At 43.3% G+C, this 13815-nt stretch overlaps 1 protein-coding gene across 4 annotated transcripts in view; it reads left to right on the top strand.

The window, feature by feature from the left end:
- Window positions 1-13451, top strand: part of crebbpa (CREB binding protein a) — a 53401-nt gene extending 39950 nt beyond the window's left edge. For 3 of the 4 annotated variants that reach the window (XM_054780196.1, XM_054780198.1, XM_054780197.1), the window contains 12 exons: window positions 1319-1399; window positions 3206-3262; window positions 4249-4326; window positions 4423-4490; window positions 4708-4858; window positions 7798-7944; window positions 8074-8187; window positions 8276-8441; window positions 8562-8729; window positions 8928-9089; window positions 9270-9551; window positions 9725-13451. In XM_054780196.1, coding sequence (XP_054636171.1) covers window positions 1319-1399; window positions 3206-3262; window positions 4249-4326; window positions 4423-4490; window positions 4708-4858; window positions 7798-7944; window positions 8074-8187; window positions 8276-8441; window positions 8562-8729; window positions 8928-9089; window positions 9270-9551; window positions 9725-12094 — 3844 coding nt within the window. In that variant the 3' untranslated portion in view covers window positions 12095-13451. The remainder of the gene's footprint in view (window positions 1-1318; window positions 1400-3205; window positions 3263-4248; window positions 4327-4422; window positions 4491-4707; window positions 4859-7797; window positions 7945-8073; window positions 8188-8275; window positions 8442-8561; window positions 8730-8927; window positions 9090-9269; window positions 9552-9724) is intronic. The other variant, XM_054780199.1, reaches the window with a different exon arrangement.
- Window positions 13452-13815: the final 364 nt, after the last annotated feature.

The following is a 13815-nucleotide window of genomic DNA, read 5'->3' as shown; positions in this document are numbered from 1 at the left end:
CAATTGAGAGAGGGGCTCTTAAAAGTATGAGATAAGAAAAACGAGATGTGAGAAGCAAAGCAGGGAAGATTTGGAGAGGAAAGGGAAAAGATGCGACCGCCTTTGTTGAGTCAGCAAAAAGTCAAGTGGAAGACTCAAAAAAAAAAAAAAGTCACTGGCTGTGAGGGATCGATGGGCTGTCCATCAAGACACGGGACGATCCTTGGCCCAAATGAATGTTGTTACTGGTGCTGAAGGCAGTCCAATAACCATCAGACGACATCTGCGAGAGAAGGGTTTTAAGAACAGTCTTCTTCAAAGACCTTATCTCCTTCAATGCCACAAAATTGCCCGTTTGGCATGTGCACAAGAGCACTGAACATGGGACATTGAAAGGTGGAACAAATTTTTATTCTCTGACGAGAAAAAAATGTAACCTTGACGATGGAACAATAGAGCTTCACATTGTGCAGGGGCATAGAATGGTAGAAGACGATGTGGAGATATTGCAGAGGGAATCCCTCATGACGGAAGACCCTCGTCTTTGTGGTAATGATAGGGTTTTTCAACAGGACAACACTAGTTCACAGGATCTGCCTGATGAAGGACTTCAAGAGGAATAACATCACTCTTTTGGACCATCCTGCATTTCTCCCTGATGTATATTCAATTGAGAATATTTGGAGATGGATGGCAAGGTGAACGAGAGTGGCGCAGCTACTCATTGAGTCTTTTTTTCCACATTTTATTTTTAGAGGGATTTTGTTTGTTTTTTGTTTTTGTTTTTTGAGCTATGGTCTTAAATATTTGATGAGCTGGTGAACAGCTTATTTCACTTTAATGGTTGTTTGCAATAAGTTGCTCACTCCAAAGTATTTCTTATTTTTGCATTTTGAAGCTCTGCTTAGAACCTCCTTAAGATCCAACAGTGCAAAATGTAAATTCTTGCCATTTTCAACAGGTCTTAAAATTTTGATCCGGAATGTACAAATAACCTATAGCAATAACCAATAGCATCCATCATTGCTGGTCTGATCCCCTGCATGGTTGTTTGAACCATATTCCAGTGCACCCCCTGCAGTATGAACCTTGTAATGTCAAATTCTCCAACATAGTCTGCACAATGTGCAGCGCAGCATAGCAGCCGTAGTCACTTGCAGCATTCTACACTTCTACACTTTTCTTCTCTATACACATTACACAATGGTACATGCCAACAGTTGTAAATTCATTCATTCTTGTCTTCATTTAGGAACTTGCACAGCTACGCACGACGTTTAACTAGCCAATAAATGCAATTCAAATATTGAATGTATTCACTACTTGTGTATTCCTTCAGGTACCATTTCTGTGAGAAGTGCTTCAATGAGATTCAGGGAGAGAGTGTGACATTAGGAGATGATCCTGCACAGCCGCAGACGTAAGTAATCAAACCGATTTTTAAATTTTATTACACACGTGGACAAAATTGTTGGTACCCTTTGTTCAAAGAAAGAAAAACTCAGAATGGTCACAGAAATAACTTGAATCTGAAAAAGTAATAATAAACATTCTATGAAATTTAACTAATGAACGTCAGACATTGCTTTTCAAACATGCTTCAACAGAATTATTGAAAACAAACTCATGAAACAGGCCTGGATAAAAATGATGATACCCCATAACTTTATATTTTGTTGCAATCACTGCAATCAAACGATTCCTGTAACTGTCAATGAGAGTTTTGCACCCCTCAGTAGGTATTTTGGCCCACTCCTCATGAGCAAATTGCTCCGATTGTCTCATGTTTGAAGGGTGCCTTTTCCAGACGGCAAGTTTCAGCTCCTTCCAAAGATGCTCAATAGGATTAAGGTCAGGGCTCATAGAAGGCCACTTTAGAATAGTCCAGGGTTGTCCTCTGAGCCATTCTTGGGTGTTTTTAGCTGTGTTTTGTCCTGTTGCAAGACCCATGACCTGCGACGGAGACCAAGACTTCTGACATTGGCCAGCACAGTTCTCTCTACAATCCCTTAATAGTCTTGAGATTTCATTGTATCCTGCACAAATTCAAGACACCCTGTGCCAGATGCAGCAAAGCAGCCCCAGAACATAACAGAGCCTCCTCAATGTTCCACAGTAAGGACAGTGTTCTTTTCTTGATATGCTTCATTTTTCGTCTGTCCATAGGACGTTTTCCCAGAAGCTGTGTGGCTTGTCAACATGTAGTCTGGCAGTCCAGTCTGGCTTTTTATGACTTGTTTTCAACAGTGGTATCCTCCTTGGTCTTCTCCCATTAAGTCCACTTTGGATCAAACGACGACGGATGGTGCGATCTGACACTGATGTTCCTTGAGCTTGAAGTTCACTTTTAATCTCTTAAAAAGCTTTTCTGGGCTTTTTTGTTACCATTTGTATTATTCGTCTCTTTAATTTGTCATCAATTTTCCTCCTGCAGCCACGTCCAGGGAGGTTGGCTACAGTCCCATGGATCTTACATTTCTGAATAATATGTGCAACTGTTGTCACAGGAACATCAAGCTGCTTGGAGATGGTCTTATAGCCTTTACCTTTTAACATGCTTGTCGATAATTTTATTTCTAATCTCCTGAGACAACTCTTTCCTTGTTGAGTGTGGTATACAGCATGTCACCAAACAGCACAGTGACTGACTGTAGTCCTATCTATAGGCCCACTGATTGATTACAAGATTGTAGACACCTGTGATGCTAGTTAGTGGACACACTTTGAATTAACATGTCCTTTTGGTCACATTATTTTCAGTCTTTTCTATGGGTTACCATCATTTTTGTCCAGGCCTGTTTCATGAATTTATTTTTGTCAATAATTCTGTTGAAGCATGGTTGAAAAGCAATGTCTGACATTCATTGGTTAAATTTCATAGAATTTGTATTTATTATTACTTTTTTCAGATTCAAGTTATTTCTGTGACCATTGTGAGTTTTTCTTTCATTGAACAAAGGGTACCAACAATTTTGTTCACGTGTGTATCTGTCTGTGACAATGTAAGGAGTAAGAAAAATACTAGTTCTAAATAGCTTTTTTGCAATGAGCTTCTATACTTGTCATTTGAAATGTAGCTAAAGTATTGTACGAATTGGAGTTTTCGCCTTTGCGTGATGATGCATCAAGAGTTTCAGGGAGAGTGACTTGTGTTGCCTATCATTTTGCAATTATTTTTTTAACCTCATTGCTTCGTTTCATTCCCTGTTCATTCCTTTGACTTCAGGATGATATCAAAAGACCAGTTTGAAAAAAAGAAGAATGATGTACTGGAGCCCGAGCCGTAAGTGGACACACTGCTTAGTCACTTTACTACTCCCCAATTGAGATGGTTGGTATGGTCTGAAATCCATATAGCTATACATATTGAAGCCCCCTGCGATAACAATATATAACACAAGATATTACCTGACATGTAAGTCATAATAGAAACATTTCAATACAGGTTACAAAGGCTCTGCCTCTGGCTGCAGGTGTATGTGGTAACTTAATGTGTCATTTCTGGTTTTTTTGGACGTGTGCATTCACAATGTAGTTGTTGCTGTATGATTCTTTTTTTAGACTCATTAATTTACTTGGTAATTTCCTGTTCATAGCTGGTTGCTCTCTGTTGTAGCGCGGTTTCAGCTAGACTTCTGTTAATGTGTATAGAGCAGTTTTTCTTTGTTTTTTGCTACTTTATATTCAAGTTTTCTTAGTGGTTAGCATGGCTTCTCTGTCTTAGCTTTGCTGTATTCCTCGTCCTCCTCGTGTGATAATGATATTTGTAAGAAATCTAGTTTATTTGCCACCATGGATTCAAGGACTAATAAATTAGCACTCTGGAAGAACATGCTTCAACTGCGCTAGCTGCAGCGTATGCCATTACATTGATGATACTGTACGTTGCAGCTTGTCGCTCTCAATTTTGCTGTACATGATTTAATTGCGTCAACATGCATTATTGCGATAGAATTAAAATCTCTGTTGTAGGCCAAATTGTTACCGTTTCTATCGGATATCATTTCTATCACATAACCCTACTCCCAAATAAGTCACTATATGCTTAAAAACTAACATACTGGCCAGTGAAGTTGCACAAACAATAAAAATGTTTGGCATTTGCATTGGCTGGCATGCAGGTATGTAGTGAGTGCAGGAGCAAAACGATGAATGGATAGGTTGGCTACAACACTTGTCTCAGCAGCTATCAATATTCACTCGACCGACAAAAACTTATTTGGTAATGATGTTGTGTCGTAACTCTTCCACATATTTGCTTCTCCTCAGGTTTGTTGAATGTAAAGATTGTGGACGAAAAATGCACCAGATATGCGTCTTGCACTACGAGGTCATTTGGCCATCAGGGTGAGAAACCAAACATGTTTTAAAATGACATGAAAGCACAGTCATACATTTCATCAATGTAATTAAAGGGTATTGTCTCCCCATCACTATCAACAGATTCATCTGTGGCAACTGCTTGAAGAAAAGTGGAAAAACTCGGAAGGACAACAAATTCTCTGCAAAAAGTTGGTTCTTTTTTCTCTGTTTTATTTAAATGTCAGGTCTTTAAATCAGTAATACTGCATCAACTTTTTGCTGCAGGTATGATGTGGTTTCAGTGACTTTCTTCATTTCTCTTCATTGTTGCTTTAACTTATAAGGACTTCAAACAGTCTTGCAAAAAATATTTTAAAAAATCCTTCAAAGTTTTCACAATTGTCTCCTTGTGTGTGTTAACTGTAGGGCTGCAGTCGACACGACTGGGAATGTATATAGAGGATCGCGTCAATAAATTTCTGAAGAGACAGAACCACCCAGAGGCTGGAGAGGTGTTTGTGCGGGTGGTTGCGAGCTCTGACAAAACAGTGGAGGTCAAACCAGGCATGAAAGCCAGGTGAGAGCATGACTGACCAGCAACTCTTGTGGTGCATTTCATGAAAATAGTTTGTCAGTTGCCTAGTTACCCAAAAAACAGCAGTGTAAATTAGAAGATAAGGAGCCACATTTCTGTATTAAACCCGCCCCAAAAAAACAGTCAATTCATCATATACAGTCATGGAAAAAAATATTAGACCATCCTTGTTTCTTCAGTTTCTTGTTCATTTTAATGCCTGATACAACTGAACTTTGGACAAGTACTGTATAACAATGACAACAAAAATAGCTCGCGAGAGTAACATTTTTTGGCAGTACAGTGCTATAGCTATTCATGTAAGAACTTGAGTGATTTTGGTTATCATCAAGAAAACCATGGAAGTTGCTAGATATCAGCTCTTAAATTAAACTCTTATGAGCTATATTTGTTATCAAATGTACCTTTTTAGTTGGACCAGGCATTTAAATGGATCAATAAACTGAAGGGAAACAAGGGTTGTCTGATCATTTTTTCCATGACTGTACATGGTGCAGGTTGACGGACTCATTTTGATACCTTTCATGAAAGTTTCCCTCAAAAACAGTCAAAAACAACATTTTTTACTTCTAAGCACAAAAATGGGAGGTATTTATTTTTAACCCCTGTTATTGGGTTTGTGTGTCCATATTCATATGTTAACTGAACTACGCACAAACTACTGTATGCATCAGATTGCCATGGAACTTTCTGGAAAGGTGGCTCATGTGCATAGTATAGAAAATATATTTCACATCACTGTATCATCAGCATCACTGTAGACACCTCACCAATTTCTCGAGCCATCCTACCCTCACCCGAAAACAGTACCCCAAGGTACTTAAACTCCTCCACCTGGGGCAGGATCTCATTCACGTCTTGGCAAAGGCAGTCCCCCATTTGCCAGCCGAGAACCACGGACTCCAACTTGGAGGTGCTAATTTTCATTCTGGCCGCTTCACACTCGGCTGTGACCCGACCCAGCAAGAGCTGCTAAAAGAGGTAACCAAATCCTGCAGCCACCAAACCAGATCTCCTCAACTCCCTGGCTATGCCTAGAAATTCTGTCCATAAAAGTAATGAACAGACTTGTTGACAAAGGGCAGCCCTGGTAAAGTCCAATCCTTGCTTGAAATGAGTCCAACTTTCTGCCGGCAGTGCGGACCAAGCTCTGGCACCAGTTGTGCAGGGAACACTCTCAGAGTAACCTCCACGGGTTTTCTTGAGGGGCACAGTCGAATGCCTTGCCCAAGTCCACAAAACACATGTAGATGGGTTATGCAAACTCCCATGCACCCTCAAGAACTTTGGTGAGAGTATAGAGCTGATCCACAGTTCCATGACCAGGATAAAAACTACACCGCTCCTCCGGAATTTAACCGCCGCAGCCTCCCCTTGAGTACCACCTAATAGGCCTTACCAGGAAGGCCGAGGAGTGTGTGTGTGTGTGTGTGTGTGTGTGTGTGTGATCACATTATAGTTGGAATCCTCTCCCCCTTATTAAAAAGGGGAACCACCACCCCAGTCTGCCAATCCAGAGGCATCGGACCCAATGTCCACCCGATGCTACAGAGTACCCAGGGCCTTAAGAAACTCCGGGCGGATCTCATCCACTGTGGATGACTACAGTGGCCCTGCCACTGTAAACCTTTTTGACCGTCTTTGCAAACTCAGCCCACTGTAGTCCCCAGGCACTGCTTCCCCCTCCTGAGACAGTGGATGGTGGTCCAGAATGTTTTTAAAGGCGTCTGGAAGTTGTGCTAAATGGCTTCCCCGAACTCCCGCCACGTCTGAATTTTTGCTTTGACAACCGCCAATGTTGCGCACCGTTTGGCCTGCCAGTACCTGTCAGCTGCCTCCGGAGTCCCATTGGTCAAAAAGTTGCAGTAGCTTGACAGCAACCCTCACCGCCAAAGTCCACCAATGGGTTCTCGGATTACCACCACCACAGCTACCAACCACCTTACAGCCACAGTGCCTTTCTGCTGCGTTGAGGAACAGAACAAAACAGAACAGAACAGAACAGAGGCGTGGAACATGGACCACTCAAACTCAATGTCCGTGGCTTCCCTCGGAATGTGGTTGAATTTCTCCCAGAGGTGAGGGTTGAAACTCCTTCTGATGAGGGACTCCACCAGAAGGACCCAGCAGACTTTTACAATGTCTTTGGACCTGCCAAGTTGGACTGGCATCCTCCCCCACCATCAGAGCTAGCTTGTCGCTTTCTACCACAGTGTCCTGGTGTCAAGTGCACATGTGGCCACCATAATGCTTGAACATGGTGTTTGTTATGAGCACAGAAGTCCAATAACAAAACACCACTCGAGTTCAGATCAGGAAGGCCATTTCTCCCAATGACGCCTCTCCAGGTCTCACTGCAGCTGCTAACGTGAGCGCATTATTATAACAATACTATCTGCCCCAATGGCTGGACAGGACAAAAAAAATCCCCCAGCAGAAACAAGGGAATCCCCAGGGACAGCACTCTCGAGTACTCCCTCCTGAGAATCCAAAAACGGGGGGTCCCGTGAACTGCTGTTTGCCTCATAGGCGCAAACAGCTTGTTCCCTCACCCAAAGACAGAGGAAGACTACCCCATTGTTCACTGGGTTAAACTCTCAACGTACAGGCACTGAGCCTTGAAGGCATCAAGTACAGGTATTGCCACGCCTGCTTGTTGCATCTCACTGTTGACAGCGCCCCCTCTGAAAAGTTTTGATTCCAGGATTGGGAGATGCTACCTTAATATTTAATTTTAACGTAAACTCCTTGCCCAAATACAGAAAGGAAATTACTACTATGTGAAACTTGGTTGTGTTTTTAAAATTGAGAAGGCTTCACATGAAGGGTGTATGTAGCAAAATATATTTGAGATTCAAATATTCATACTTTGGTAACATTTTCCTTTTCACCTCACACATGTTGTCTGTTGATGATTTCAGATTTGTGGACACGGGTGAAATGCCCGAGACCTTTCCTTACAGAACCAAAGCACTTTTCGCCTTTGAAGAGATTGATGGCGTTGACGTGTGCTTCTTTGGCATGCATGTGCAGGAGTACGGGTCTGAATGCCCATTTCCTAACACTAGGTTTGTGCTAGTTTTGTTCAGTTAATGTATTCATTATTGTTCATGACAGTCCGCAGTGGCACATTTATATACGCTTCTATTGGTGGAAATGTTAAAATTTTCTTGCTCCTCACATTACCTTTTTTGCAGACGAGTCTACATATCATACCTTGACAGTATTCACTTCTTCAAACCTCGACTTTTACGAACAGCAGTGTACCATGAGATCCTCATTGGTTATCTAGAATATGCCAAGAAACTTGGGTAATTCTCAGAAAATTAAACTATAAACATATTTTGTTCACATCAACAGCATTTCTCAGGTCTAACCTTTCAGTCTTTGCTTCTGAAGCTATGCCCAAGGTCACATCTGGGCATGTCCACCAAGTGAGGGGGATGACTACATCTTCCACTGCCATCCTCCCGAGCAGAAGATTCCCAAACCTAAGCGGCTTCAGGACTGGTATCGGAAAATGCTAGACAAGGCTTTTGGAGAAAGGATCCTGCATGACTATAAGGTGAGTAAATCTTTTCTCTGGAGTATTTACAAAGCTTACTTCAGAGTTGTGTTTAAATATAATTTTGTATTCATAACTTAGATGGGCTCAAATTAGTAATGCCTTTTGTCTTTTGTTCAGGATATCTTCAAACAGGCAACCGAGGACCGTTTAACGAGCGCCAACGAGCTACCCTACTTTGAAGGGGATTTCTGGCCTAATGTGTTAGAAGAAAGCATCAAGGAGCTGGAGCAGGAGGAAGAGGAGAGGAAGAAGGAGGAGAACACTGCTGCCTCTGAAACTCCTGAGGTGTGTGTCCAGCATTGTTATTCTTGTTCTACAGTAGATTGCATTAGAGCTTTCAGTATAATTGCATCCAACACTATTCTTACAGGTGTGCATCCGCTTCCGAGATTTTTTTTTCATATGTACAGTGAATGGATTTTCTGACAAGTCATTCATAAGAGACACATTTTTATAATGCTTCTCGTTTTACTATACTCTCAGGGTACTCCGAGTGACAGCAAAAATGCTAAGAAGAAAAACAACAAGAAGACAAATAAAAACAAGAGCAGCTTGAGCCGAGCCAATAAGAAGAAGCCTGGAATGCCAAATGTAGCTAATGATCTGTCCCAGAAGCTCTATGCCACCATGGAGAAGCACAAAGAGGTCAGGCTTGCTTAGTTTTGTACCATTTACAGCTAACAAAGTGTTTGACCTAGACCACTAGTTTGAATTCTGTACATACATTTGGATTTATTGTTGCATGTAATCTAACATAGAGTTAACTGATTCACAAGTATATATTTTTTAACATGTAAGCTTTAAGAATTTCGTTATCTGCCATAGGTCTTCTTTGTAATCCACCTCCACTCTGGTCCAATGATCAACACCTTGCCTCCAATCATTGACCCTGACCCCTTGCTCTCTTGTGACCTGATGGATGGCCGTGATGCTTTCCTGACTTTGGCCAGGGACAAACATTGGGAGTTCAGCTCTCTTAGGAGGTGCAAGTGGAGCACGATGTGCATGCTGGTTGAGCTGCACAACCAGGGACAGGACCGCTTTGTCTATACTTGCAATGAGTGCAAGCACCATGTTGAGACACGTTGGCACTGCACTGTTTGTGAGGTGTGTTACCATTTTGACACATGCACTTTTTAATGCTGATCTCTTTTGTCAAAAAGTTATTTTCTGAGTGCATGAAAATAATCTGGAAGATTGTTAGTACTGAATGTTGATAATGCTTGGGTAACTCTTTATTAACTGTGTCCTTGTCTCTTAATTTTTTCTCTTTTTTTCAGGACTTTGATCTTTGCATTAATTGTTATAACGCAAAGGGCCATGAGCACCAGATGGTGAAATGGGGTCTCGGCCTGGATGATGACAACAACAGCCAAGGTGGAGAGGCCTCGAAGAGCCCACAGGAAAGTCGGCGTTTGAGCATCCAACGCTGCATCCAGTCTCTTGTCCATGCTTGTCAGTGTCGCAATGCCAACTGCTCTCTGCCGTCCTGCCAGAAGATGAAGAGGGTAGTGCAGCACACAAAGTTCTGCAAACGGAAAACAAACGGTGGCTGTCCTGTATGCAAGCAGCTTATTGCTTTATGCTGTTACCATGCAAAAAACTGTCAAGAGAACAAGTGTCCTGTCCCGTTTTGCCTGAATATCAAGCACAAGCTTCGCCAGCAGCAGCTGCAACACAGGCTTCAGCAGGCTCAATTGATGAGGAGAAGAATGGCTACCATGCAAGGCAGAACCATGCCGCTACCGTCTCCACCTGCATCAACTGCTCCAAGTACTCCCACTTCCCATGCCCAGCCTAGCACACCTCACACACCACAGCAGCCACTCTCCAATCAGCCTCAGACCCCCAACTCGGCAGGTGTCATGTCCCCTTCTTTCCCGAATGCACCACGCAATGGACAGCCTCAATCAGCTGTGTCCCAGGGTAAGCCAGGCCCCCATGCCTCACCTCTACACCAGCAGCAGTCTCCTATTCCCCAGCCACCTCAGACACAACAAATACAACAGCAGCCTCCCCTGGCTGCTGTCAAGATGGCACGGCACATCGAATTGATGGCACAGGCCCAGCAGAACCAGCAAAACTACCTGGTTAACATGAACGGCTTGCCCATGAATCCCCAGCAGCCACAACAGCGTATGACAGGACCAATGCAACCACCCATGCAGATGGTACCGGGGCCTAGGGGACCACAGGTCATGCAACCAAACATGGCCCCAGGTCAGTGGCCTGCGGCTGCAGGGCCACTGCAGGCAGCACAGACTCCACAACCAGGCCTTGTACCAGGCCAGACCTCCCCACAGGCCATGACCATGCAGCGAGCCATGATGCCCCCAGGACAGCAACCTCAGGGTCAGAGAATGCTCATACCACAGCAGCCCAGTGCACGGCCACAGGTACCACAACGACCTGGTGCTATAGCCCCTAATGCCCTCCATGATCTTCTTCGTACTCTTAAGTCTCCTAGCTCGCCTCAGCAGCAACAGCAAGTCCTCAACATCCTGAAATCAAACCCTCAGCTCATGGCTGCTTTCATCAAACAACGAACAGCCAAGTATCACGCCAACCAGCCACAGCAACAGCAAGCAGGTCAACAGCAGCAGCCTGGTTTGCCCACAATGCAGGCCATGGCCATGCCAGGAGGTACTGTGCAAAGGCCAGGAATGCCATCGCAACAACCTCAGCAACCTCCCGCTCAGGGTATGGCAGCGTTGGGGGCTCAAGGACAGCTGATGAACCCAGCACATAATACCAACCCACAAATTCAAGAGCTCTATCACCGGCAACTCTTGAGACGACAGCAGCAGCAGCAACAACAACAACAGCAGCAGCAGCAGCAACAACAACAGCAGCAGCAGCAGCAGCAACAACAACAACAACAGCAACAACAACAACAACAACAACAACAACAACAGCAGCAGCAGCAACAACAGCAACAACAACAAGGGGTGATGCCGCAGGGCCACCCTGGCCAGTTCCCCGCTCAGGCACAGGGTACAGCAGCTACATACTCTCCTCTTCGCATGCAGCAACAGCAGCAGATGCAAGCCATCCAAGCAGGCGCAGGAGCAGCTGGAGGGCCCATGGGCCAGCTCCCACCCATGGCACAGATGGCACAACCAGGTATGGGAATGGACCCTGCTCAGAGCCTACTACATCAACGAATGCTTCAACAGCAACAGCAACAACTTCCTCAGCAGCAGACCATCCTCAAGCAACAGCTGGGCTCTCCTGCCCAGCCCAGCCCCATGAGCCCCCAAACCCACTTGCTTTCCGGGCAGGGTGGGCCGCATCTCCCCGGCCAACCCGCACTAGCCAACAGTCTTAGCAACCAAGTCCGCTCCCCTGCACCAGTCCAATCCCCCTGTCCACCCTCACAGCAACCGCCACATTCCAGTCCCTCGCCGCAGATTCAGAACCAGCCCCAGCCTTCACCGCAACACCCGCCCCCATCTCATTCAAGCTCTCCCCATCCAGGACTTGGGGGCCCTCTAACGGGGTCCTTGGAACAGGCACACTTGGGGACACCAGAACAAAGCGCCATGCTACCACAGCTTAATCCTCCCAACAGAGGGGTACTAAATAGTGACTTGAGCATGGTGGGAGATGCTACAGGAGACACACTAGAGAAGTTTGTGGAGGGATTGTAGCATTTCCGCTGGGAAATGAAGAACCCTCCCCCAAATCGTCATAATTTCCCTCAGACTCTTTATCTAAGAGGGCTTTGTTTGTTCTTTCTACTATTGAGATTGTTTTTGTACCTGTTATAAAAGCTGTTTTCAAAACAAAAAAGAGAATTAATTGGTATAGGAAAAATAAAAGTCCAACACCCCTTGGGAATATACTATTCCTTAGTTAAGGATTTTTTTTTCTTCCTGAATATATTGAGGGATTACGTCACAAAGAATATATTTTTTGGTTGAGACCAAATGTGTTCAATACTCAATTTATTTTTGGTTGGTTCTTGGTATGATTTCATGCCTTTCTCTTTTATTTTTTTTAAAAGAAAATGTACAATTGCATTATATTATTCATATCTTTTGTACCATTAGCGGAAAAAAAGTGTTTAAGTTTGTCTGGGAGCTGGGCCAGGTTTATGTTCTATAGTCATAAGCTGTCATTCCTGGCATTTGTAGTCATGTGTTGTATCATTACTCCAAGATGATGTGTTGAGGGACTGAGACCTCTGGTCCTCTCTGTGTGTATGAAGGAGCACTCAGTTGTATTAAAATAGGAAATGGACTGTGGCAGGTTGTTTACACAGACATGTATACAGGTGCACATGAAGACACCAACGCAAACCTCACGCGCACTAAAAGAATCACAGATCCTACTGGTTTCACAAACTCCAAAAACTACAGTCTCCATCTCATTGCTTGGACATTGGAAGCTCTGTTTTGCAGGTGTAGGAAATTGTTGCTTTGATATTAAAAAAAAAAGATTTGTCATGATTTTTGTCATACAAATGTTGTAAAGTGTAAAGAGAGTGTGAGAAGAGACCCGCCCCCTAAGCTGAGGTGGAATGTTTATCAACAGTGGTGCTGCATCTGCAGTGATGGCCCACCCTCAAAATTATACACTAAGGTGCATTTGAAGAATGGAGGCACGATCAACGTTCACCTGGAGTCATCAACCTGCATTCCTCACAAAAAACTTGAATGGCCAGGGGGCACTGCTTTTTCTCCTATTGTAAATTCAGTTAAGCAGAATACTATAAATATAAGGAAGAATGAAAACACTGTACAAACTGGTAAATGGCTCATTTCTTACTTATATACCATATTGTTAAATAAACTGCAACAGAAGAATTACAGTACTCTGTTGACTAAATCATGAGAAATCACCCCTATTTTTAGTGAATTTGTTTCTCTCATTGCACTTGACACTCAGCAGCTAGGCAAGTTAATAGTGGATGATAGAAATACATCGATCAGCATGCATTTTGTATACAAGTGATTATTTTCTGTTCAGCTACTTGACAGGAACTGGGTTGGAAATGTTGAGAGCATTTTTGGTTGCAGTCAAGCACTGATTTCAAGTAAATTAATAGTGTATGATAGAAATACATCAATCAGCATGTATTTTGTATACAAGTAATTATTTTCTGTTCAGTCACTTGACAGTAATTGGGTTGGAAATGTTGAGAGCATTTTTGATTGCAGTCGAGCACTGATTTCAAGTAACTTATTTTCAGCACAAAGAAAGCAGCTGAGACTTTAGGTAAGCACATGTCTCTATTGTTGGCTCTGGAAACGAATGTAATATTTAAATTTCTGTCCTATGCATAGTATTGTGGTACAAACTCCGTAACAAAAGTGAGTATACAGTACCTCTCACATTTCAGCAAACATCCTAAAGAGAAATACTATAG

This window comes from Dunckerocampus dactyliophorus, chromosome 6 (genome assembly GCF_027744805.1).
Source record: "Dunckerocampus dactyliophorus isolate RoL2022-P2 chromosome 6, RoL_Ddac_1.1, whole genome shotgun sequence".
Classification (NCBI taxonomy): domain Eukaryota; kingdom Metazoa; phylum Chordata; class Actinopteri; order Syngnathiformes; family Syngnathidae; genus Dunckerocampus; species Dunckerocampus dactyliophorus.
The sequence above is the reverse complement of the archived record's forward strand: the minus strand, read 5'-3'. Positions and strand labels throughout refer to the sequence as shown.